This window comes from Pelodiscus sinensis, chromosome 10, assembly GCF_052426305.1.
Source record: "Pelodiscus sinensis isolate ZL-2025 chromosome 10, ASM5242630v1, whole genome shotgun sequence".
NCBI lineage: Eukaryota > Metazoa > Chordata > Testudines > Trionychidae > Pelodiscus > Pelodiscus sinensis.
This window is the reverse complement of record NC_143061.1, coordinates 1647451-1674413: the sequence shown is the minus strand read 5'-3', so window position 1 is coordinate 1674413 and position 26963 is coordinate 1647451. Positions and strand designations below refer to the sequence as shown.

Here is a 26963-nt window from a genome sequence, read left to right as displayed (position 1 = left end):
AGGAATTGAGCAGCTGGGCGGAACAAACGACTAAGGACTATGCACTGGGCTAGCGTGTGTAAGAGTGAATGCTGTCCAGAACACAACTGGAAGGTTGTGGTTTAGATTTGCAAGCCATGAAAAAGTATTCATTTGCACCTCATAGAAAACTAAAGTCTGGACATATTCAAGGTAAAGACATCATCACAGGGTCTTCATTGATTTCCATCCTTGTCTTTGCACAGAATGAACTGTTTGAGAAAGCGAAGAATGAAATCCTTGATGAGGTTATAAGTTTGAGCCAGGTCACACCAAAGCACTGGTACAGTAACTATTCAATTCCACGTTTATGCTATATGTTCCTCTTCCAAAAATGATAGTCCCAGGCGTGAACCTGAACATGCAAAAGCAAGGATGCTTTTACATTTTGATAATGGATCAACAGTTGGTCATGTTCTCACTAAGTGTGAATTTTTGTAATCCTTCTAATTTTCTTGATTCATGTACCACCAAGTGTGCTGAGGTAGCGCACATGTTTTCCATACACAATCTTGAAAATATTAATTTCTGTAATTTCTTTGAAAATCAGAGTCTGGGGGTTGAAAGACAAGATAAGCCAACTTCAAGGCTAAGAATTAACGGTTCCTTTTGAGGTTTCCCTCTACACAGAGGAGTCCCTGGCTAACAGACACCGTTCTACTTCTAACTGTCTTTTATCCAGTAAGACAGGAGAGCTAGGGGAAAGAGCATAGCCCAAACATTCCCACATTCTAGCTTCAGCCACTTTTGCACCCTCTGCCTCGGAAACTGCAGCTTGGTCACAGGTTAGAATCTGGGGCAATTGCAGTCCATTGAAGAAAACAATTCCCTCAAAACAGATCTCGGCTGTGACTGTTTTCTGTGCAGTACGTTCTTCTGGGTTCCTATTTTGGCCTAAGGTTTCAGAGCTCAGTGCATTCATTGCCTAATCTGACCCAGGTTCCTCTGTTCCACCCATTGTATCACATGTGTGAGAAGTACCAATATTGCTATACTTGTGATCTGTCAGATGCTAACATGTCACCACCATGATCCAATTTAATTATTAAAAAGTCTGCTGTTGGTGACATGGAAACTGGCAACCTGGGCCATAAAAATATCCATGTGTTAGACACTGAGTACAGAATGATATGCAACAAGTGATCAGCACATGCAAAGTGATAGTGACGAGTTGCTGAGGACTGCATATTGTTCTAACGTGTTACACTTTCCATTGTGTCTTTTTAAGGTTGATTTGTTGATCTGATGAAACTGGCCTGACAATAAGGAAGCTTTTGAGATTGCATTTGCTCATAGTCAGAGGATCCAGCCTCACTCTGTTACTCATTGTAAGGGACAAACACCTTCCCTGATGGTTCCAGCATCCTGGCCTAAGCAAAAGTATCATGCAATATCATCACTCTCAGTAGAGCTCTCCTTACTCCAGTAAAGGAGTTTGTGCTTTGTCGTTCACACTTACTGTGGTGTGAACAAAAGCTTTTCAGGAAACCATCATTTTTGCTAGAGACCATAGCCATTTTTATTTACTAATGGTAAATTTTCCAGAATTCTTTCTTGTTTTTTGAAGGTTCCTATGAATAGTTTTACAAGCTTTGAAAACATATTTAAACCAAAATCCTTTCCCAAATTTAAAGAATGGAGTGACTTCAGCCCCGTCTGTATTGATGTGGCAGGCAGACAGATTTGAAGTTACTACAGCTTGAGGAGAATAAAGATATTTAATAAAAGTACAGCAAAGGCCGACTTACTAGTATGCTAGTGAAATGGAAGGAAGTGGAGCGACACTTCTGAAAAGTTCCTCAGACATTCCTCTTGAGTTGGCATATCAGCTGGCCTTGAGCCTGCTGTGTCCTGAATATTTGAATGACAACGCTGTCCCCTTTAGCGCCTATTATGTGAAATTTTCCAAAATATTTTCATACAGTGTCCCTGTAGCTGTGTCAGTCCCAAGATGATATAGAAAAAGGAGGGTGAGGAGCTGAAGATGAACTCTGTCAGTGCCAAAGCTTGTCTTTCTCAACAACAGAAAAGGGTCTAATAAAAGTTGTCACCTCAATCACCTTGTCTCTCTAAAATGTTTTAAAACAGTATTTAAAAATGATTTGGGGGAGCTAAATCATCACTAATAAAGCCTGTGTTTTCTTTACTGTCTATACAATACAATTAGGAAAAATGGTTGTTCGGTCCATAGCAACATGAGAATCTAATATAACAAATGAACTGTGTCGTATATTCATGATAACTCCTTAGCTAGTTTCATTATTCGTCAGGCCTCTGAACATTGGTAAAAGTTCCAGGCAGTTCATGGATAGGGGTTTGCGTTAGGAATAATGACAATACAAGAGCACATCTGTTTTGTTAGTTTATTAAAGTAGGTTAAGGTGGATTGGCCATATGGATTAGAGCTCTGTGGACTGGAAGTCATCAGAGATGTTCTACTTTTCAATTTAGGGAGGAGATTCTTCAGAAAACATTGTGGGAAAGAGTATCTACTCACGTGATTGAGAACATCTACCTGCCGGCAGCACAGACCACAAATTCAGGGACATTCAACACCACTGTGGACATCAAGCTGAAGCAGTGGACTGACAAACAACTGCCTAATAAAGCAGTAGAGGTTAGAATTTATTTGGTAGAATGCATTTTAGTTTTCTAATTAAAAATATCTCCTTGCTTTCATATTCACAACTTTTCATTTTTCTGTTGGCAAGCCTCCTGAAAGGAAGGTTAGGAATTAAAACTAAATGGCACCAGAAGAGCAGTTCTGATTGTTGTTCTGACAGCCGTGCTCCTGCCCATTCCAGCTAATCTGTAAGAGCTCAGAGCCACAAAACCACTGGAAACATTATTTGACTGTTCCACTAAATATTTTCCAATACAAATTCCTCTTAAGTGTCAAAGCTGGAAGCTAAATGTATCCATATTCCCCCAGTCCCACCTGAATAATTCATCTTTCTGTTCCTCTGTTGCCGCTAAGTGAGCAAAGTTTAGTGTTCCTTTCTCTGATATGTGAGCCACGGAAGCAGATCACTACATTCTCGTGTCTTGGTGAGCGAGTATTTGCACGCTTGCGAGATTGTGCTAGTCACTGCGATACATGCACAGCAATGGACTGCTCCAGAAGGAAACTTTCTGTTAATTTTCTAGGTGGCCTGGGAGACTCTGCAGGAAGAATTTTCTCTCTTCATGACAGAAAGGAAAGGAAAAGAGCATGATGACATCTTTGACAAACTGAAACAAGCTGTCAAAGAAGAAAGTATAAAACGACACAAGTGGAATGAGAGAGCAGAAGACAGCCTGGTACGGTGTGGTAGTCATTCGTGTGGCTGCCAAGCTATTGCCTTTGAACTCATTTTGATTTAAGAGGCATTGTTCGTTTTACTTGCATTTTTGTGTTAAATCATAAAACTGTTGGGAGAAGTTCTAGGGAATTGAATCTTTGCTTTTGAATGGCATGATGTGAATGAGTGGTTCTTTGGGGGGGGGGGGGTTGTTTCATTTTATTTTTTATTATTTTGTATTTTATTTTACTTTATTTCATTTTAACCATACCTTTCATGGACAGGTACCTTCCCAGTACCCAATAATCTCACTGTTTGGTCCTCAGGTTTATTGAGGTTTTTTTTTCTTGTGCCCCACGACCCACTGGATGAAAATCACATAAATAAGTAAAATGAATGAATAATGTAAACTTAAGAGTGTAGTAAATAGTAGTTATGTGCCCCTCTGGTAGGCTGGGTCCATGATCCAGAGGGATTCCTGGCTGACAGTCGAATGTAGTTGTGTTGGTCCCAGGATACTAGAGAGATGAGATAAGGTGAGGAAATAATATCTTTTATCAGACCAACTTCTGTTGGGGGGGAGTCAAGCTGAGCAGTGTGTTTCTTGTGTATATCTGTCTGATCAGCCTCAGTAAGGCAACCCAACAGACAGCTATAAACAAGAAACCCATTGATCCCCACACCTACCTTCATAGATACAGTAACCACCCCAAGCACACAAGCCTTCTGTTCTCTACACACCGGCACTTGGGTACCACAGAATATGCTCAAAGGAGAAAGTTTGGCATATGCACCGTCACCCGTTCAAAACCACCTGTGATGTACAAGGACTCTTCACTAGAGAAATCGATTGCACCGTGGAATGGGCCACTCAGATACTCTGAGGAAAATGCTTCAATACAGAAACAAAATGCCTCTGACCTCTCACCCCCAGCTGTCACCTACCACCTCTCACTGGAACGCATGTGAGGTATCCTCAAACAACTGCAGTCGTAATCAATGAAGATCCCAACCTGAACGGAATCTGCCTTGAAACAACCCCCTAGCCTCTCCAAACTCCTAATTAGAAGCAAGCTCCCCACAAACCTGGACAAACCAATTCAAAGCGGCACTAGACCCTGCCAGAACAAAGCAAAACCTGCAGCTAGATCTCTGCTGCTACAATGAACAACATTCTCCTCAAAACATCTTTCATGTTCTATGGATCCTAGACATACCTACCACAACACGTCCCAACAAGAGCTATGTCCTTGAAACTATGTCTTTTGCATGAACTCGCATAGAAAAATGATAAAAGACAAAAACGTCTTGTTACCTGTGGGTGAACACTTTTCCCAGTGGCACTCTCTAAATCACTCTAAATCTGACCTCTGTCCTCATACTTAAAGGAAGCCTGCACAGCATTTTCAAAACATGAGCCTGGTAACTAAATTCAGAATTTTGCTAGATACTAAAAATCATGGACTGAATAGAGGTGCTGGATTTATAGCTTATAACAACAATTTATAACTCACTAACAGCTCGCACTCACCCAGTTCCTTTCTTCCTGTGACCGGAAGGATGTTAATGGTCCAGTTCACCTTAATATGCCTTAATACTTAACCCAAACAATCTTTTCCACATTATATTTGGCTGTGACACCGAGCCTGTTTCCCAGACATGAAGGAAAACCTCTATGTTCAAAAGCCTGTGTGTCTCACCGATAGACGTTAGTTCAATAAAAGAGAGGTTACTGTACCCAACTTGTCTTTCTTCTACTTATCATTCCACATGTTTTGCCTTTTGTCAGAAACATAGGGGGCTGAATATCAAGACAAAGCAATGTTAGGTGATGTGCAGAAAGTTTGTCCTACTGGTGTACTACACAGAGTAAGTGCTATGTCCATGAAGATTTTCTGACTAGCACTTACTGCTAAAACGGAGTAGTTTTCAGAAATCACTTTTGAATGGGGCATGTTTTCATTGTAAGAAATATTGTTTTAAGTTTGACTTTTTGTTTGCCACTTTCAGTCTTTAAGGTAGGTTCTACATTTATTTTGCCAACTGAAAAGATGCTCTGTAAACCCTAATCTTGTTTGTCTGCATTGCCAGCGAGTGATACAGCACAATGCTTTGGAAGATCGGTCAATATCGGATAAACAGCAGTGGGATGCAGCTATTCACTTCATGGAGGAGACTCTCCAGAGTCGCCTCAAAGATAGTGAGTGTCATATTTTCTATTTGCTGACAGGGAAAAGCTTTCTGTGCAGGGCTGTGGGGGTGTTTAATTACAGTGGTGTTCGGTGTGGAGTACACATCAGACTCACTGATGATGCAATACTCGCACACTTAGAATTAATGAACGATAGATCTAAATCCCCTAGACAGCTTTGAAAATTTCAAACCTCATTTAAAAAGTGAATACGAGGAGTTAAAGTCCACTTTTTTTATCATACTTAAGGTTTTAGCTTAAGAAGCAACTTTTCTAGTAGCATGTATTTTACTGAGGCTTAGTCGGCACTGGTGGAGAAAATCGACATAAGTTGCGCAATTCCAGCTACATCAGTTGCATAGCTAGAGTCGACATACCTGACATTGATTATCAGGGCAGCCCCATAGCGGGAGGTCAATGGGAGAAATTCTCCCATCAACTTCCCTGACTCCTTGTGACTGCAAGGAGTACCACAGTCGATGGGGGCACCTTGAGCATTTGATTTAATGGGTGTTTAGTAGGCCCTCTAAATCGAATTTGGAAGATTGATCGCCGGAGCATTGATCCTCTGGTAAGTATAAACAAGGCCTCTGAGTGATACCTAATATCTTGTTTCCTTTTCTAGCTGAATCTGTAATTGAAGACATGGTGGGCCCAGACTGGAAAAAGAGATGGTTCTACTGGGTAGGCCGCACTAAAGAACAGGTAAAAGCAAACAAATACTGGATGGCTTGCAGCTGCGTACTCTTATGGGCATGGTGATTATTAGTGACTAAAGTTTAAAATTATGGGCCTGTGCACTCTGGTGCTATTGCACATGCCAAATAGGTGATTGTGTATACAGTTACATTTCCCAGTAATCATTTCTAAGCTTGTGTCAGCCCAGAGGACATTATTTCTCTTGGAGATCTGCCACTTGCATTAGATAAAAGATTATAAACTTACTTCCTTTCTACTTCATTGGAATTATGTGTTTTACTCTTCAGTTGTTACGCTGGATGTTTGCAGTAATGAGGAAAGTTCTATTCTTGGTAGATAAACCTATATGTAAGCAGGAGGTTAATTAATTTAGTCTTTTGCATCACACAGTGAAGTATTCCACCATGCCTAAATAATGTTGTTTCAGTAACAAACTACAGTTTTACAGCTGGCCCGTGGATAGTTAATGTTGTCTAACACACTCTTCTAAGTTATGAGCAAGTGAGAAACTTTTTTCCATTAAATGTAATGTGTCTGTTGGGACTCAACTCCCCTTTGAGTAATCTTGAGAATATCTGTATACAATAGGTCCTCAAAGCTGTGAACACCAGCATTACAAACTGACCAGTCAACCACAACCTCATTTAGAACCAGAAGTATGTAATTAGACAGAACACACACCCCTCAAAAAAGAGGCCAGTACAGAACAATGCTGTGTAAAAACATTAACTAAAAAAAAAAGAAAAGCAGCATTTTTCTTCTGAGTAGTAAAGTTTCAAAGCTGTCATAAATCAGTGTTCAGTTGTCAACTTTTTGCAAGACCAACCATAATGTTTTGTTTAGAGTTCTGAGCTTTTCAGGGTTGTGAAAAGCTTCCACTTCCTGGGAGTTTCATTCCCTGAGGTTCTGCTGTAGAAAGACCTTGGAGGGGGGGACCATGCTATAACATAGCACAGGCAGGAGACTGCATCGTGAATAATATTTAACAGCAGCAAGATCAAGATAAGAAAGAGTTTTGAAAATTTTCCTATTGGGTTGACAGAGTTCACGGATCCATTTTCTTTCCATGGCTTGCTTTCTCAGCATTCGATATTCAGGGTGACTCGAAAAAGGTTGGTTCTGTGAGAAGTTAAGACTGAATGTGGTACTTTGTCTAAGGAGCAGATAACAGGCTGTGAAATTACAGTGCAGCTGGGTGGAGTTTTCAATGCAGTCTTTAATTAAAACCTTTCTTGTCAAGCAATCTGCACTTCAGATGTTTTGTCCATATTGGCTGTGTCTAGACCAGCAAGTTTTTCCGCAAAATCATCTGCTTTTGCGGAAAAACTTGCTAGCTGTCTACACTGGCCTCTTGAATTTCCGCAAAAGCACTGACGATCTCATGTAAGATTGTCAGTGCTTTTGTGGAAATACTATGCTGCTCCCGTTCAGGCAAAAGTCTTTTTCCGAAAGACTTTTGCGCAAAAGGGCCAGTGTAGACAGCTGAGATTTCTTTTCCGTAAAAAAGCCCCGATCGCGAAAATGGCAATCGGGGCTTTTTTGCGGAAAAGCGCGTCTAGATTGGCACGGACGCTTTTCCGCAAAAAGTGCCAATCTAGACGCTCTGTTTCGAAAATGCTTTTAACGGAAAACTTTTCCGTTAAAAGCATTTTTGGAAAATCATGCCAGTCTAGACGTAGCGTGTGCGCGTGTGCGCGTGTGCGCGTGTGCGCGTGTGTGTGTGTGTGTGAGATATATTTATTATTACTACACATGCTCAAGGGTTAAGTCTAGTTAAGGGTTTCTTTAGTATGGCCTAATGGCATAGATATAGTATGCCGTGCAAACAGAGTGACAACTTCACACAAATGGTAGTGCTGGGAAATGACCAACTGCAAGTATTGTGGGAGTGTTTGTGTTTGAATTGAATCTCTTCTATTTAAGAATATTCGCAGTGAAACAAAAAATGAACTTGAGAAGATGATCAAATGCAATGAAGACCACGCAGCTTACCTTGCAAATGACGAGGTGACAACTGTCCGAAAGAACCTTGAAGCAAAAGGCGTAACAGTGGACCCGTGTTTGGTAAGATGCAACTTACTAGCAGAACATATGGAAGTATTTGTATGCTCTTCCAAGGTGTCCTAAAAATAACTATCTAAGTAACTAAACTTGGAATTCAGATGTTTCAAAATAAATGATTAAATGAATGTTTTCACGCAATACACACATTGTTGTAGGCCTTATTTGTTGGCTCAAATAACTGAAGTTCAGCAGTTCAGGGTGGAATCCGAATCTGCTATGCAGATATATTGCCTGTGACAAAAGCCCATATGGTAGCATGTCTGTCCCTAAATAGCATAGTCCATACAGTGTGTAGGGGAGGCAAATCTTCCACAGAGAACAGAGTAATAATTATATCTATTCTGAGTTATTTACAAAGACTCTGTGATTTGTATTTAATTGTATGTGCAGTTGCGTTTGACTGAAGTTCATGTTTTATGTCCATGAGGTGAAGTAGCCAAGGAGGTTGAAGTTCGCTCTGGCCAAAGGGAGCATGTTCTGTCCAAGGGCTGGGCCAGCAGGGTTAGCATCTTGTGGAAAAAGGTCAACAGTTCCAGTCATATAAAGTTCTTCAAGTCCTAGGCTCTTCATTTCATTAAACATTCAGCTTATAAAATTAGTTAAGTGAAATTTCAGATGTTGTCAGTATTAGGTACATGAACATTTTCTTCAGTGCTGTGTTGTTTGGTAGTAACTTTGGCCCCAATCCTGCACACACTTAAGCACATGCTTAACTTTACTACCATGAACACTCAAGCTAAGTACATAGTTGTAATGCTTAACTATTATACAGCAGTTCTCATCAGAGGATCTCAAAGCATTTTACAGAAGAAAGTAGTGGCATTTTCCCCTGCTTAGAGTTGTGAGAAATTGAGGCAGAGAGGTCAAGTGACATGACTTGCCCAGGGCCCTCAGCTAGTCAGTGGCAGTCAGAACAGAATCCATTTCTTCAGAGTTCAAGCACAGTCCTTCATGTGCTAGAACACACTGCTGTGAGAAGACACCAGAGTGTGTGCTGAAGAGTTTTCAAGATTTGGGGCTTAAAGAAATCTGCTCAAGGAAAGTTCTAAGTGTGAGCACTTCCTTCAGAAACCTAAGACCCACTCATATGCTTACCTGGCTAAACAGCAAGTTAACTAGCGTAGGTCATTCAGAGCGCTTGATCCATTGTGCTCAAATGAGTCTTTGCAGCGTATGATGTTACTTGCATTTAACTCAGAGTAACTGTGTGCCATTTAAACATGCAGACAGTGTCTGCACACAATCATGTTAAGCTTCTGGGAGGATGTTGCAGACTTTGTAGAGCAGAAATGTAAACATGCTATTTGACAGAATCCTTTTTAATGTTTGCTTTGGATTCAGTTAAGATGTTGATTATATGTAGCTTTCATTAATTTACTATCTGTTAACCGCATAACATTTGCACAATCCTTTTCCCTCAATGTTTAAATCAGTTCTGAACTTTTTTCTTGTGCTTGCGGATGAGATGTGCTTATTAAAATACATACAATATTAACCGGAGAATGCTTATGCAATTAATCCACTTTCTTCTTAGATTAAAGACACATGGCACCAAGTTTATAGAAGACATTTCTTGAAGACTGCTTTGAGCCACTGTAATCTGTGTCGAAGAGGTTTTTATTACTACCAAAGGCATTTTGTGGACTCTGAGGTAACTTAAGGAAAACAAGGGAATTTAGGGAATGCATACTGTTGCAATGTCTATTGAGACCTAGTCAAAAAGAAAGCAGCCATTTAAAATTAATCTTTTTTTATAAGCTTTTAAATATTCAATATGGTATTTATAATCCCAGCTCACTGCTTTAAATGGACAAAATTCCATGAGGTGGTAATTATATAAAACGCCCACTAGATGTCAGTAATCAACTAAGCATCTATTTACCTGATTCTCACTCTTCAGTGTGTTATGACAATTTAATGTTACAACTGTCCTGGTGGACTATTGGCATCTCGCTGGTATCCTCTTATTTCCACCCCCATCCCCACCCCCCTTCTCCAATTAAAGTCTTCTCTTCTTACTTCTAGATTTCAAAGCTGTAGTAGAAGAAAAGCCTTAATGCTAAGGAGAGTGGCTTTTCTGCAAAGAGGGTAGGAAAGTAATGTTGGAAAGAGAAGTAAGGGTTAATATTTGGCACAATAAAATGTGGGCCATGTGTAAGTAATTTTCATTTTTAACAATCCGCCACAGAGCTAACATTCAGACTTCCTCTGTTGAACCTTTTAGCGTATCAGGGGAACTGTCAGTATTTGTAAAAGAAACGCTAGAAGAAAGATGGTGATTTTTGCTCTGGTGCAGTGGTTTGGAAATCTATTTTTGATCCTGCTAATGGACATCATCCCTGGAGGTTGGAAATGGCTCAGCACGTTTCACAGATTTATACTCACAATTATGGGATGATAAAGCTGACAATATTTCGTCTGTTGAGAGAGCCACCTTTTGTAGCTTCATATATGGTTGGTATTTTAAACTGTGGGAGTTGGATGAGTGCAGTGCTGTCTGCAGAGGTACAAAAGGGAGGCTTGTTTTTAGGCTCTTTAATCAGTGTGCTGAAATAAAGGGAAAATTGCCAAAAAACGAAAACCGAAGAATCTCCCCGTGATTAATGGGAAAGAATCAATGTACAGTCTGAAACCCTCCTTGTCCCTCCCATAGAAGCCTTTCTGCAGGACTGGTGTGGGCGGGGCAGTTGGCATAAGATGGGTTTCAGGGAGAAGCTGGGGAGTTGCCATCCACTGACACCAGGCTTAAAGGCAGCAAACCCAGCTGTAGTTGATATGTCAGCGTCCCTTCCATGTTCTACTCTCTTTGGCAATCCCTCTAAGACACTGGAGCTTCCAGTGGACCCGGGCTATCTCCTGCAACCACGTGTGCAACCCCTAACTCCTACATTGTCTTGGGAAGCTTTTGTCAGGCAGCAAGACAAAGTTTGGAGTTAGCCTGTCTCCGCCTTGTGGATCTGATCCAGCCGAGAGCACCATGTGCACAAACGCAGTTTGTATGTCGTGCCTGCAGGTCGCTTCCTCTGTGTCCCTTCACAACCTTTCTCTAGAGAAGGGTGAACAACTGCATGCCAGCAGGGGTAGGAGAAATATTTAACGAGGTCGAGAGCGGCCTTGGGCATAGGGATTTTGGCTGGTTTTTTGGTCATACACAGCCCATCTTAACTTGTGCGAAGACATGCAGAAAACATGTCTCTGCTACAGTCGCTGTTCTCGGGGTGTGTGTCAGAGCAATGTCACCGTTCTAGTGCAGGGGCTCCGCAAGGAAGGCAGCCAGCGCTAACACCTTCCTCTGTTCCAGCTCGAATGCAACGACGTGGTTCTGTTCTGGCGCATACAGCGAATGCTGGCGATTACAGCGAACACGCTGAGGCAGCAACTCACTAACACTGAAGGTGAGGCTTGGCTCGACTGCCCTGTTTGCAGCACAGTGCTAATATTCTCTCCCGTCTGGATGCTACTGCCAGGTTCATTACGCTGCAAGGCTGGCTTTGGGCAAAGAGAGGTGTGAAACATTCAGTTGGCTTTCATGTTGGGAACGTGTTAAATATCATAAACCAGGGAAACAGCCAACCACCAACTAGTTTCCGGTGCTAACTCATTGTACGCTCCTCAAAAGGTTGAAGGTTGTTCCGAGCAAGCCCAGAGGATGCAGGAGGAAATGGGCACAAGGGGGTGTGGTATGAAAATGCTCAGCAAGGAACAGAGGGAGAATCATGACAAAGCCTGACTCTAGCCAGAGGAGATTCACAACTCTGAGTTATTTGGCTGCAGGGCAGAGTCTCCTGTCACCTAGATTCCTCTCGGGAAGAGCAATCGAAGGCTCATTGCCGAACGTGGCTGTTAGTTCTGATGTCAGGGCGTGTAGATGAGGCTGGAAAGCTGCACTGCCTTCGTCAGCTCTTGACCTCTCACTTCCTACATTTTTTTAATTGTATCCTTTGGTATATCTGGTCGTGCCAATTTTCTTCCACTATTTGATCTGAGGAAGTGGGTCTGGCCCACGAAAGCTCATCACCTAATAAACCATCTTGTTAGTCTTTAAAGTGCTGCATAGTCCTGGTTTTTGTTTCCTACACTGGACGTTCTCTCGGCTTCCCAAGCATCTGGTGGAGATTGTGCCCATGGAAAATGAAGGAGATGGCTCTACAGCCTGAAGAAATGGTGCAGGGAACATGAGACCCTCACCCCTCAGAACTTTTCTCCAACAGTTTGCCATTTAGTGGTTCTTTTGGCTCCTACGCTCCTGTTGGATGCCAAGATAACGTGATACCCAAGAATACTTTTGTCCGCCTTCACTGCTTAAAGAGAGAGAGGCTTTTTTGAAGGGAAGGGGGGCATTTTACACATGGAGCACAAAATCCTCATGCTCTACAAGAGTCTTAACAGCCTTCCTTCCAGGAATCCAAGCTAGAGTCCCTTTACGCTTTTGTCCTGTGTATTTTAGAGACCATCTCTCGTTATGCTCCAAGCCAGACTTGGAGATCAGCTGAACTATTTGGAGAGGACAATTGGGAGATTTGTACATCTGGGGCTAGAGTGTCTCTGTGGACAGTGTTGATTTTTCAGGGCAAATGGCAGAGTTTATCTGTTTGCTCAGGCTTTTCCTGAGAGATTGGTTGAGTGTTTGGGAGTTCCTTAGTAGTGGTTGTCATGGTGTTAATTGATTAATGCACAAATGTGATTTTCTAGGGAAGACCAGAGTTTGTAGGTGTGTCTAGATATCGTATTTTAGACATTAAAAATTAAGTTCAATTAATAGCTTAATATCCAATACATAGGTTTTATTAAATCTAAGGCAAGATAAACTTGGAAACTTAATTAGTTGTTTAAATAATTGTGTGAACTCAGTCTGCCCAGACCATCATCCCCAAAACTTTAAAAGCGCAAAACACCAGGAATTTTCTTTCTTTTTTTCCATCCCATTCCAAAAAAAGAGGAATCTGCAAAAGAAAGCACATTTCTTTCATTTTAAACCCTGTCACACAATTCAGCACTCTTTTGCCCTGTGTTTTGCAGTCAGACGTTTGGAGAAGAATGTAAAGGAGGTGCTAGAGGACTTTGCTGAGGACAGCGACAAGAAGGTGAAGTTACTAACAGGCAAAAGGGTCCAGCTGGCAGAGGATCTCAGTGAGTAGCTGTTCTACGTGTACTTCACATACGCTGGGAAAGGAAATAGATAATGCACTGGCCCTTTCTTGCATGGAATTTGCCTGTTTGCTGACAATACTAAATGTTAATATAGATCCTGATCCTCGAGCTAGGTCTGGATCTTACCCAATATACGAACAACGCCATGCTATGCTGGAGGACTAGTGTGTTGCTCATTGTGGTGTCCTGATGAAAGTGAATGTTTGGATCCCACGTACATGTCTCCTTCAGGCTGTCGGGGTGGAAGGGTTAAGATCTGTTTCTTTCTGATCAGGGAACACAAGCTGCCTCTACTTGTAGGCCGCTTAATGCTTTCCATTGTAATAGATTCTTTCACCCCTTTCTGAAGCATTGTACACTCCATGACTGCAGCAGGCTTTTAAAATGTAGCCTGGGCATGGGCATGGTCCTCGCGTCAGGGAAGTGTCTTGTGCTGGCCTCGTGAAAAGCTGCTCAGAATTGGCCTACCTGTAAACCAACGAAAAGTGCCATTGCTCACCCAGCACAGATTGGTTTTTGGGGCATCACACCAAAATCCTTCATGTCATGAGCATGGTGCCCCTGTACCTCCTGTGACCTGCAAGCAGAGCAGAGCCTCCATGAGAGGAAAATGTACTGTGCAAAAAAAGCCTGATCACATAATTGAGGGCTATACAAGCGGTCCAAATTAAGGTCACAGGAGACAGTTGCAGGGGACCGTTGCTAAAGAAAAACATACATATACTAGGAAACAATACATTTTCCTAGTATATGTATTTCCTAACTTCAAAAACTGGACTTAGCGACTAAGTAATTGTCTTTTAGCATAGCGTTAGTGTAAGTAGTGAAGGCTATCCAGCGTAGCCTAGCATGTTCCTCAGCTTTCCCTCACTTAGCTAAGCCGTTCTAATCTCGTAGAAAGCTGCATCTCTCATTGCTGCTATATCTTCCTAGTATATGTATGTTTTTCTTTAGCAAAGGGTATGATAGCTAATGTTAACAATCCTATACGAAAACAAATTCCATGGCTAATAGGACATGCTGTTGACATCACCAGTTCATATGGTTACAGAGACAACCTGCGGTGTTGTCTTTAAATTAAAAGTGTAAACAAATTGGGGGGAGGAGTTCCCATAGAAGGTGTTGCTCTAGTATTTTGGGATTATTGTGAAGGAGAATTTTGGCTGTTGAAGTGGCTTAGTCCAGATCCTTAGTCTATTTCTTGATCTTAGTGTCTATGTGAAATAGGGAGCTGGAGCTGGTTGTTGATACAAAGTATCAGTATTGCTTCAGAAGCCCCACGTCAGCCCCACAGTAATCTTACTATGTATTTTAGAAATGCGCATCTGTCCATTTATTCAAGATCTCCTCCTAAAAAGTAAGTGCTAGCGCCAGCGAATTTGGTATGCGGCTTCCTCTTATCATAACTTAAAGTAAGGTTTGGCTTGGTTGTACTTGGACAATGGGATGTGCCTGGAATGCGACTGTTTCTCATACAATGGAAAGGGAGGGTCTGATTGGTGGGATAGTTATGCAGCAGAATGGCCACAAGGGGCAGCCAGGGGCCAGAGATGGGGACTGGGACAACTATAACCCCACTGGGCCAGCAGGGGTGGAGAAAGGGACAGCTATCTTACACTTTCTGAAATACGTAGTAGATCGGGGTGTCTCTTTCTCCCTCAGCTGGGGGACATGGATCCCTCCACTGGCTGCAGCAGCCATGGACAGGTGCAGTGAGAGGGGGCCGGGATTGTCCTCGCTTCCTGGGGCAGCCTGCATCCCAAACCCCTCATCCCCAGCCCTGCCCAAGAGCAATGATTTAAATGAAGAAAAAAACCAGACTTATTTGAGTTAAAGATTTCAGCAACACCGGGTAAATCTTTTATTAGTACCAGGTTTTACCTCTGTGCCTTCGAGCTGCTTAAAGAAAAACGAGAAGCAATCTGATATTTAAACTACAGGGTAGTATGAGTTTAAGGGAGAAATGATTTCCTTGATTGGTGAGAAGTGCTGTTCATTTTCTGTTGCTTAATATTGTGTTTTTAATACTCCTTTTGCTGCTTTGATGCCTATCCACTATTCTTCTTGTTTGCAAAAGCTTCGGATGACAGCATCATTCTCTGCTAGCATTGGTTTGTCCTTCAGTATTCAGTGCTGTATGGGTGATATCTTTTAGAACAGGGCTACTCAACTTTGGAAGCCCCGGGCGTCACAATGACACGGCACATGCCAAGGGCCCCAACGTAAGCGTGGTTGCATAGACATGCACGTTGATATGCAGATGTATGAAAATAGCTTCTTTCACACTGACGGGCATGAATACCAAGATTAAGCCTTAAACCAGGGCACCAGACCCGAACGCGGCCAGTGTGAGCCAGTCAGCACCTCTCAGGCTCTGCCCGCCAGGCTAAGCAGCCAGCACTTCCCACAATGCCCCAGTGCTCCTGGCACTTCCTCCCTGGGGGCTAGAAATGCCGACATCCTGTACTGTCTGTTCCAGCCAGCCCGTCTGCTTGCATCTTTCAATGCCCGCCCCGCCTGGGAGACGCCTCGCCATTGTAGAGCGTGTTCCCAGTGGAGGCCATGTTCAAAGGATCCCACCTGCGGGCCGCGTGTTGAGCCCTGCGTAAACCCAAACCTCACCGTGGGCCGCAAATAAACGGGCTGTGGGCCGCATGTGGCCCCGTGAGCTGCGTGTTGAGTAGCCCTGTTTTAGAAATAATCAGTACGTGTGTAAAACAAATGCTTGGGAAGTTTGGTAAATTGGTGCTGCAAACGAGGAGAAAATTGAAGCCTTGAAGATGTGATGCTGGCAAAGATTCTTGTGTATTCCCTGGGTTGAAACAAGATGACTATTGATGTTAGAAATATGACCTGGGAGGAAGCAGAGCCTGCTGTTAGAAACCAGGAGACACAGACTTGGGTCCTTTGGTCATGTGAGGAAGGAGATGGAAATAACTTTAAGTGATCATGGGAATGATGGTGGTGAGTCACTGCCGTAGGGAATGGCCAGTGAGGAGATGGAGAGGTGCTAGGCAGCTGCTAAGGGGGGGCTTTGGAAAATTCTGCTGTCACAAGTATTCAGAGATGAATTGGTGATTTTACTTACTTACCTAGTGCTGAGAAGTAAACGTAAGTTATAAAAGCTAAAAGTTGGACAGTAAGACAACCTTGGAAGTGTTACTTGCTGTAGAATATTTCTAGACTGTTGTGGTTTCCAGTTGTGTTCGCTGAAGGACACGACCTTTGCTTCTTGCCACAAGGTATCTAAAGCAGAAAGCAAGACTTCCAGTGACAGTAGGATGACTTGTGACCACAGACATCTTGTATATGGGGCCCTGCCAAATTCATGAACCATTTGGGTCAATTTTACAGCCAGAGGGTGTAGTCCAATTCAAGTTAGTCCAGTTCACGATGTCAGATGTTTACACCTGATGTAACTGTGTTGGTCCCAACCAAAAATAGGCTGGGCGGGGGGGTGTCAAAGGCTTGCCATCCTCATTCCTACGCCACTGAGCTTCCTGTTGCTAGAGGACATTGCGGGGGTGGAGGTGGGTACAGTCTCTCCCAGCTGTTAGTCCTGGCCACTGGCAACTTACTGCATTGTGCCCTTGCCAGTTTAGGTACTCCCTGGGGAATGGGTGTCCCTACCCCAGCTGGAGGTGCAAGGGCCATTTGTCACACTCTGATTTAGGGATGTTACATTTAGATTAATTCTGCTAATCGAATAGTTGATGCAATTTGCATGGACTATTCAATTAGTCGGTTAGGGCATCTCCACCTTTGGAGGGCTATACTTCAGAGGTGAAAGCACTGCAGGGAGAACCCCCGCTGGCCCTGTGTTCCTTGCGGCATTTCAAATTGACAGCACCACATGGAGCCTGGGCTTAGCTGGGGACTCTGAGTCCCCAGCTGACCCCGGACTCCACACGGCGCTGCCGCTTTGACACTCCACGTGCAGCCCGGGGCCTCCGGTGGCGCTTTTTTTTGGGTTCTCTTACTGTGTTTTTTAATTTGGGATATACATTAAGATTTCACTGTCTATGATACGCTTTTCATGGCTTTCACATTGGTAGGGCCCTACATACATGCTGTGAATTCAGTCCACGAATGTCAATGAGTCTCCAGTAGTTTATATTAATGAAATAAAATGTTTCAACAAAAAATGCCCAAGTCTGTTTCTTGCCAGTCCAGGCCGTAGCCAGAAGTATGGATTTTTTTTTTTAACTAACTAATCCTCATCCAGTGCACAGTTCCAGTGAATCCTAGAGCTGGAAGAGACCTCAGAAGGTCATCAAGTCCAGCCCCCTGCTCTAGGCAGGACCAATCCCAATCTTGTCAAGCCGAGACGTAAACACCTCTAGGGATGGAGACTCTACTACTTCCCTAGGTAACCCATTCCAGTGCTTCACCACCCTCCTAGTGAAATAGTTTTTCCTAGAGGTCCAGGTTGGATATTCTCTCCACAACTTGAGCCCATGGCGCCTTTCTCCAGCCTCTTTGGAACCTCCCTTCAGGAAGTTGAAGGCTGCTCTCAAATCCCCCCTCACTCTTTGCTTCTGCAGATTAAACAGACCCAACTCCCTCAGCCTCTCCTCGTAAGTCATATGCTCCAGCCCCTGAATCATTTTGGTTGCCCTCCGCTGGACCCTCTCCAATGCGTCCACATCCTTTTTGTAGTGGGGGGGCCCAGAACTGGACACAATACTCCAGATGAGGCCTCACCAGAGCCGAGTAAAGAGGAATAATCACATCTCTGGATTGACTGGCAATGCTCCACTTAATGCAACCTAATATGTCATTAGACTTCTTGGCTACAAGGGCACACGGTTGGCTCATATCCAGCTTCTCCTCCACTGTAACCCCCAGGTCCTTTTCTGCAGAACTACTACTTAGCTGGTTGGTCCCCAGCCTGTAACAATGCTTGGGATTCTTTCTTCCCAAGTGCAGGACTCTGCACTTGTCCTTGTTGAACCTCATCAGATTTCTTGTGTCCCAATCCTCCAATTTGTCTAAGTCACTCTGGACCCTTCCCTGCCCTCCAGCGTATCCACCTCTCCCCCTAGCTTAGTGTCATCCACAAACTTGCTGAGGGTGCAATCCATCCCCTCGTCCAGATCATTAATAAAGATATTGAACAAAACCGGTCCTAGAACCGAACCTTGGGGCACTCCACTAGAAACCAACCGCCATCCTGACATCAAGCCATTGATCACTACCCGCTGGGCCCGGCCTTCTAGCCATCTTTCTATCCATCTTACCGTCCATTTATCCAATCCACATTCCCTTAACTTGCTGGCAAGAATATTGTGGGAGACCATATCAAAAGCCTTGCTAAAGTCAAGGTATATCACATCCACTGACTTTCCCATGTCCACGGAGCCAGCTATCTCCTCATGGAAGCTAATCAGATTGGTCAGGCACGGCTTTCCCTTTGTGAATCCATGCTGACTATTCCTAATCACTTTCCTCTCTTCCAAGTGCCTCAAAATGGATTCCTTAAGGATCCCTTCCATGAATTTTCCAGGAACCGAGGTAAGACTAACTGGCCTAAAGTTCCCTGGATCATCCTTCCCTTTTCTGAAGATGGGCACTACATTTGCCTTTTGCCAATCATCCAGGATTTCTCCTAATCTCCATGACTTTTCAAAGATAATGGCCAAAAGCTCCTCAATGACATTTGCCAACTCCCTCAGTACCCTCGGATGCATTAAGTCCGGACCCATGGATTTGTATACATTTAGCTTTTCTAAATAGTTCCTAACCTGTTCTTTACCCACCAAGGGCTGTCCGTCTTCATCCCATCTTGCGTCACTTAGCACATTAGTCCGAGAGCCCACCTTGTCCGTGAATGCAGAGGCAAAGATGATGTATGCTGACATTGTTCTGTTTTATTGTACCTTTGGGAAGATTTTAAAACCATCAGTGCTTGGCTCTGCAGTCCACTCAGAAACATATTCCTCGCTGTCCTGTGCGTGCTTTCCTTGCTAATTGGTACTAATGTTATGAGCAGATGGTTGAGAAGATTTCTTGGCTTTCTCTTTAGTGTACCGGGAATATTTGTCTTTGTTGCCATTTTCATACACGGGAGAGATCCTTTCTGATCTCACTGGGCACTGATGTCTCAATAAAACCTGCAAGTAATCTCCTCCTTAAGCATGAAATGGCAAACAGAACTGGACTACTTCAGGAAAGGAAATCTTCAGTAACAATCTGCACTCATTACATGTTTGGATTTTAATTTGCCAGTTGAGATTTAGCTTCCGACTTTGAAGCTCTCCTTGTAACGGAAGTCTAGGTTATTGAAATACCTTGGACATGTCAAGACTTGTTTCCTGATAACAAAAGTCTGGCGGTGTTGCTATGGTACATCACATTTTTAACACCGAAGCATTGAAAATGTTTGGTTTGTTTTTGCCCTGAAATGCCAACTGATGGCATGTTAAGTATTTGAGGTGAGGTGATACAGCCTCATAAGGAGACTGATGCATGTTTTTGTTGTACGTATTGTAAATCGTGGAATGGTGGTTTTATTACTATACGTATTTCAGTAATATCACTCTGGCCCTGAATCAAACACTGTCACAGTAGCTTACTTTCCACATTTTATTGATAGCTATTCCAAAGCCTGTTCATGATGGATTCCTTCCACAGCTAAGCACAAACTGTAAAATACAGCCAGTGTTGAAAGTTGTATTCAAGTTCTTTTGGGGGGAAGTGTAAGGGTGTGTGGGTGCATGTGCATGTCGGTATTATAATCATTCATTTCAGAGAAATGCAGAGCAGCCACCTTACTCTTTGTGATCGAAATAACGCTAATTGTTGTGGAACCAGAAACACCTGGAAAAGGGGGGCAAAGCGGGGGGGGGGGAGTAATTGACTGGAGACAGTGTGATTTTTTTTTTAAATGTCTTGTCTACAGACCAACCTAAAAGCTTGACTTGTGTTACATTGAACAAAGCACAAATGATTTGCTACCAGAAAGCCACAGATTATTTATTACTTGTAAGGAATATTTAGCCATCCTCATTATCTTGCATAATATTTGCAGACAGGAGGAAGTTGCATGGATCACCTAAATGTCTTGTTCTCTTTCTAACTGGGCACTTCTAGTGCTTCTAGATTACAAACTTGGCAGTTGGTGGGACCTGCTGGCAACTCACTTGTCCCCTAACTCCTAGATGGGACCTTACCTGTGTTTTATAGCTTGAGTCGAAACACATCCAATTCTTTCATTTATCTGTAGGCTACTGTTGAAGTCCTGTCTGTGCTACAAAAATGCTTTGTAATTGAGTCCTCTGCCTTGTTGGTATTTGTAGTTCACATGGACCCCAGATGGAACAAGAGTAAGCTTCACTTGTGAAGCACAGGTTACAAAGCAACCCTTAACATCACACAGGACAGCTCCTTAAATCTGTACTTTATACGTGGGATCTACTAGCATCAGTACATAGGGGTGAGGATTAAAGCGGTAATGGTTTAAAATGTTGTACAAAGTAAATTTTGCATTCATAAAAGCAGCCTAAGTGCTCAGCTTACCATGAACACGACCTGTATCGTATATTGATAGCAACATAAAATCCATGCTAATGCCTAAGGCCGCATGCACAGAGAACAGTTTACAGTTCTAGTTCTAGTTCTATAGCCTGAGTTCTGCTGCTTAAATAAAGGAGAGCTGGCATACTGCTACCTAAATGGTTACAGCTTGGGAAAGGGCTCGTCTATGCATCACCTTGACTAGAATATGCTATCTTTGATTGTGTTTTACCTGTACATAATGATTTCTCCTGCATTTCTGCTTTCTTTGTGTTCGCTAATATAGTCCATGCTGCACATTTCAGGATATTATTTCTCTGTTGGCCTTGTACATTCAAAGAGCTGGCAAATAGCTACTCATGTTAAAGCGGTGGTTCTGCTAGTATGCATGTGCTTGTGCTGTTAGGGAGATAGTAGGTGGTTGGTTACTGGCTCCTGTTACCATCAAAAAGCTTTTCAGTGGCACCAATCACGGGTAAGCAATTGCTAATGGGCATGCTGCTTTGTGCAGGCTCTCAGACCTTTTGAGTGGGTCAATTAGAAGCACTGTATCTGGGCAGTGCTGTTATCCAGACCATTACTTTAGCACCTAGACTCTGTAGCTATATAGGAGATGAATGTGGTGGGAGTGGCTTTCATCGTACAGCAAAACTCTTCCCAACTGAGATGGTCTTTGCAGTTGAGTGTGTCAGTGCAATGGATCCCAGAAATATCTGTCTGTGTGAAGAGTTCCACTCCGACTGACTTCTTCTAGGTTTGACATCAGGAAAAACTTCCTGCCTGTCCAGGTGGTGAAGCACTGGAATAAATGGCCTGGGGGTTGTGGAATCGCCATCACTGGAGATTTTTCAGAGTTGCTGAGCAGCTTTCTAACACAAGGTGGCAACATCCGGCCTTTGAGGCGGCACTTGGAAGGATCAGCAGGCAGGCGCTGTGCCTTGCCAGGCCTCCCACCTATGGTTACTGTGCTTTACTCTTTGAACCCTAAGCATCATCCAGGCACCGAGCGTTTGTTTCTTGGCAGCCCGGGCAATGAGCATGTGTTGCTCAGATGTTGGGTGGTTTTCTTTGGGAGGATACAGCACTTGTCTGGGCATGCCTCTTATTTTCCGTGCTCTTGCTCTTTCTTCCTCAGCACTTTGCACTGCTCAACTGGTGGTGAAGCTTTTTCCTTTGTCGTAGCTACGCGGCCAAGTTCTTAGCCATGGCTGGACTGTAAAGTTTGGCTTTACAAAGTAATTTCAGTAAGTAGCTGCTATTATAAACAAAAAATAATCTTGCAAATCATTTGGAAAATAAGCCACAGAACAGTTCATGAGGCCTTTTTCACTTCTGAAGATACATAAGAGACTATAGATGTAGCTTGTAATAGCACTTCGCACTGTGGGAGCCATCAATACAGACATAAAGGGGACTTTGCTTTTGACTTTGGTAGTGCCGAAGTTTCACCAGGGTTTCTCCTCCAAGAAACTTAATCTAGATCTCAGGCTGTCCTTTCTTTTGAAGAGCTTAACGATGAATGCTGAAAGAAAAAACAAAAACGCTTGTCTTAAAAATCCAGTTTCTGCATAGTACATGGCATGTAAGAATTGTTTAATATGAAAAGCATCTTTCTGCTGTTCTGTGTGCCATTCACTGTGTTCCCTTATAATTCAGGTAATTTAACAACAAACAAACCCTAAAACAGGAACAAAACCCCATGCAGCTCAGATTTGTGGCGTGGGGGTTGGCAGGAAACACAGTTGGAAGGGGAGGAATCAGCAGCAAATGATGGAAACCTGATTCTGAAATGACATTGTGTGACTGTGGAGGGGTCAATCCCCAAGTAGTTTTATCAGCGCATGAGGCATTTACACCTGTGCAGGTGTCACAGACGAGTCAAGACTTCTTCCTACACAAAGACCTATTGAATCAGACGAAGGTTTTAAACGTGCGCACACAAAATTTCTTACCTCAGGGCTATTTTCTTAAATTCTGTCATAATTCTAAAATACAATCTGGATGCACTGAATTAGCTGTTGTTTGTTTTCTTCTTAAGATCAAAGATAATTAAACTAATACTTCAAAACACTTTTCTGCTGTTTAATTGCCTATTGAAGTCATTGTATTAAATTGTTTCCTGTGTTGTGAATTTATCAGAATTGGATTCAAGCCTCAGTGTGAATGTAACAACCTATCAGCCAACTGCCATCTAAATTCCTAATCTTTGTCCAGTTTCTCACCAGATTAGCCTGATAATTAAAATGCTGAGGTTTTAGTGGAGCCAGGTTTTGAAGTGTATGGATTATAGATGACCATTTGCTAGATTCCATTCAAGTAAGGGTGTTCCTGGAGTCTGTTGGGATGTCTCTTTACAGTGAAGTGTGGTTAAAAACACACCTCAGTTTAGTTACATTAAGTGTAGCTGGGGGCCAGAATCCATTAGCAATAATTGGGGGGCAGCTATAGCATAATACTGCATGGTGTGGCATCTCCATCACTGGAGATATTTAAGAGCAGCTTGGATAGGCTTTTGTCAGGGATGGTCACTCTAGACAGTGCTTGGTCCTGCCATGAGGACAGGAATCTGGGCTTGATGACCTCTCAAGGTTCCTTCCAGTTCTGGTGTGTTGTGATTCTGTGGTGACATTATTTTCTACATTGCTATGAGCTGCGGAATGAAAATGTTGCATGAAACTAACTTTATAGTGTGGTGCCAAGTAGGGATGTAAAATCCCATTTAATCTAGAGATGTAAGAATGTAGTTGATTAACTGATAAGCAAAAGCTTATCGGTTAATGCTATAGACTTCAGGCATTTCCCTCCCCCTGCCACACCAGTACATTTTTTGGCAGGCTGGCCAGCAGCCCGGCTCAGTCCTGGCTTACAATGGATTCAGGATCTTCCTCTGCTGTGGCTCTGCATTTAAAGTGTATTAGGAGCAGGGCATGCAGACAGCCCAGTTCAGTTCTGGCTCACACTGGGGCCGGGACCTACTCCCGCTGCAGCTCTGCATTTAAAGTCCAGCTCAGTTCCAGCTCACGCTGGGTGCAGGAGCTCAATTTCCCCCCCCCCCCCCCCCCCCCCCCGCCCCAGGCAGGGGCTGCTGCCACCCCGCGCTGCTGCCTCTTTATCAGAAGAAGCAGCACAGGGTGACAGGCAGCTGGTCCACAAAGGGAGCTGATTTTTAAACTGGCTTACCTCATAGATCAGCTCCCACCTGGCACCGTGTTCTACTGCCTCTGATGCAGAGGCAGCAGCACGGAGTGGCAGGGGCTCCTTGAGAGTGAGGCCAGAGCGCACTGGCTGCCTGTCCCAACCCCGGGACTGTAGAATAGTCGAGTAACCAATAAGAATTCATGCCCACAGCAGGCAGAGGGCTACTCCGCAAGCTAACCATTCGCCTCCCTCCCGGCTATTTCACTCCTCTGGGATGACTACAAGGTTTCTAATGACCTTTTCCTGGACTGAGCTTATAATCTATACTCCATCCTCCTCTGCCATACTGCTGGTCATACACGTTCCTTAAAGTCTTGTCCTCCATTTGCTCTAGATTCTCTTCCTTCGAAATCGGATCTTCCTCCTTTTAAACGTAAGGACCGATAAAACTCTCGACTGGTCACACCCATGGGCGAGGGGTAGTCTCCCAAGGTGGAAGGCTCAAATCGCTAGGGCAAAACCGACACCTTAAACTCTCCCTAGAAACCAACAAGTAACCAGTTTGCAGTGCAGCGGCCCGGCGGCTATTTTTATTTCATATTGGTGCTTACAATGTTAGTTGCCAACAATATGTTTGGATCTGCAAGACAAAGTTTGAAGGATCTCATGCTGTAAGCATTTGCTGTGGGGTCCAAATATAGTCTCTGCCCCAAGAGGGACTCCAGGAGATGGACTTGGACTTGAAAATCCAAAGGCAGGAAGAACATACATGGATCTTTAGAGCTAATTATTGCCATAGAAGGAGAGAGATTTTAGAAGAGATTTGACTGGAGAGAGGATGGTACGTTTACAAATAGTGAGATACACCACTTAACAAAGGGCAGCTTGGGGTATGCACAAGTTTCCTGATGGCCTTAGGGTTTTCTCTTAAGAATCCATTGCTGTAGTCTAATCTTGAGGTGACAAAGGCAAGGATAATAGTATTGAGGCCTGCATCTGAAAATGCTGTAAGTTTCTGAACAGGTGCAGATCAAACAGCAGGCCTGGCTATCTGATCATCTGCAGCAGCTGAGTAACTAAAAAGCCTGTGGATTCAAGTCGGTATATGCCCTCCGTTATGAGACGCTGTTATCTTCCTCAGACCTTCCACTGGTTCCTCCCAACAGACCGATATCACCTCAGTCTTTTCTGGATCTGCTCCTTGTTTAGTGCACCCCCAGCTATGCCCCTGTCTCAGTTGAGTGCTCACCTACATCTGTATCTGATAAGGTGGATATGTTAGAGGCAACATGTCGTGCTTCTTCACAACACTCCCCAGGTGCATGCTGAATTGTGGGGAGAGGGTGTGCGTGTGCAGGGCGGGGGAGGAGAGAGAGCGAACACATGTATAGTTTGCACATGCACACTGAATAAGATTATTATCATTGATAATAAAATGTATTCAGCTATTTGTGTTGAGTGTTCCTACTCCAATCTGTTCAGTTATAGTGCAGATAGCTGAATTTACCTAGTCACCGTTGCCTTACTTTTAATTCAATTAATCCCAGCATACGAGCCTGTCTAAAGTATTTTGTGGAAGTGGAGGCATCTTGAATTTACTTAGTTTTGGACAGCTGTGTGAAACAGAAAAAGTAAAGCAGTTGCTGGAGGAATGTGTAGGATTATTTGTGTCAAAGTGCAGATAAGGTAGCTCCTGCTTTGTGTCATGGCAGAAAGGGCTTTAAAGAGCCGCATCCTGTCAAAGAGAGAAGTAATCCTCAAGGGAGAGCATGCATCAATTCAAAACCTCCTCTGGCGGAGCACTGTGGTTTTCTTAACTTCAGAATCCCAGATGGTAAAAATCCAAGTGCTGTGGTTACTTGAAGTTATTGCTGAAGAGCCAGGCGCTAATGTCCAGGTTCAAAACCGGGCCCTTACAAAGTTTAGCACATTCTTCACCAACTAAGCCCATCATTTAAAGTCAGCACAGAAAGATAATGATAAATCAGTGTAGGACTGAAGGTATATCTGCTGCCTATTAATCTTGTCCTAGTCCAGCAATCTACCCTTCGACGCATGGCGTTCTAGTGTTATGTTTACTAAATTTAATCTCCTCCTATGGTTTGCTGCATATTACAAAAATGGAAATATTGGGCACTAGTTTTAAAAAATCTGATCAGTTATATGTACAGATGCCATACACAGCATTAATTGGATTCTCATGTACAAATAATAGTGTTTGTAGAAATGCAAAGTTATTGCAGGTAGCTGAATTAAAGGGTCAGCTTTTCCTTTCAACCACTATTGAGCTGTGAAATATATCAATCAAACCCCCAAAGTCCTAAGAAACTACGGTCATCAGTGTGTCTTTACCAGGCTATTCGGTATTGTGGTGGTGGTTTTTTTCATCTAGTTTCCAAAATGGAGGGCAGTATAAAACGAAAGAAGGAAGTATAGTAATTAATATGACAATAACAGCAAAAAAGAAAATGAAGAATAAGGTAACATCTTGTCTTTCAGAACAGGAACACTTAAGCAATTACTCTGTATTCCTGGCCGGAAGAGAGGAACCATGATGTCTATCTTATCTCTAAACATTTTTCTAGTTAGAAAATGTCTGAAATTATGTTTTAATGATGTAGTTAACATAAATGTCGTAGTAGATGGACTTCACTGGTTTGTTATCCAAGTAACTATTGAGTACAATCGTCCTTTGGTTTGAGGACCCCAATGTATCAATTTCTTTAAAAGGATTTATATTCACATTGCTGTACTGGTTTTACCCAGATAATCGCCTTTAGTAATAAGGTTAGTCTCATAAGACTTCTGTGCATCAGCTGAAGGAATTTAAACTTTATATGTATTTGGATGAGTCATGACATAGTGTTCATGGTTTGCTTTTAGTTGGTTTTTCATTTACTTGCTCT

General features: G+C 43.1%; 1 protein-coding gene across 4 annotated transcripts in view; it reads left to right on the top strand.

The window, feature by feature from the left end:
- The window catches only part of OPA1 (OPA1 mitochondrial dynamin like GTPase), a 91776-nt gene that overhangs the window by 47518 nt on the left and 17295 nt on the right, over window positions 1–26963 (top strand). For all 4 annotated transcript variants that reach the window (XM_075938294.2, XM_075938292.2, XM_075938293.2 and 1 more), the window contains 9 exons: window positions 225–301; window positions 2470–2635; window positions 3166–3318; window positions 5391–5499; window positions 6116–6195; window positions 8113–8253; window positions 9788–9904; window positions 11555–11648; window positions 13273–13383. In XM_075938294.2, the coding sequence (XP_075794409.1) occupies window positions 225–301; window positions 2470–2635; window positions 3166–3318; window positions 5391–5499; window positions 6116–6195; window positions 8113–8253; window positions 9788–9904; window positions 11555–11648; window positions 13273–13383 (1048 nt within the window). The remainder of the gene's footprint in view (window positions 1–224; window positions 302–2469; window positions 2636–3165; window positions 3319–5390; window positions 5500–6115; window positions 6196–8112; window positions 8254–9787; window positions 9905–11554; window positions 11649–13272; window positions 13384–26963) is intronic.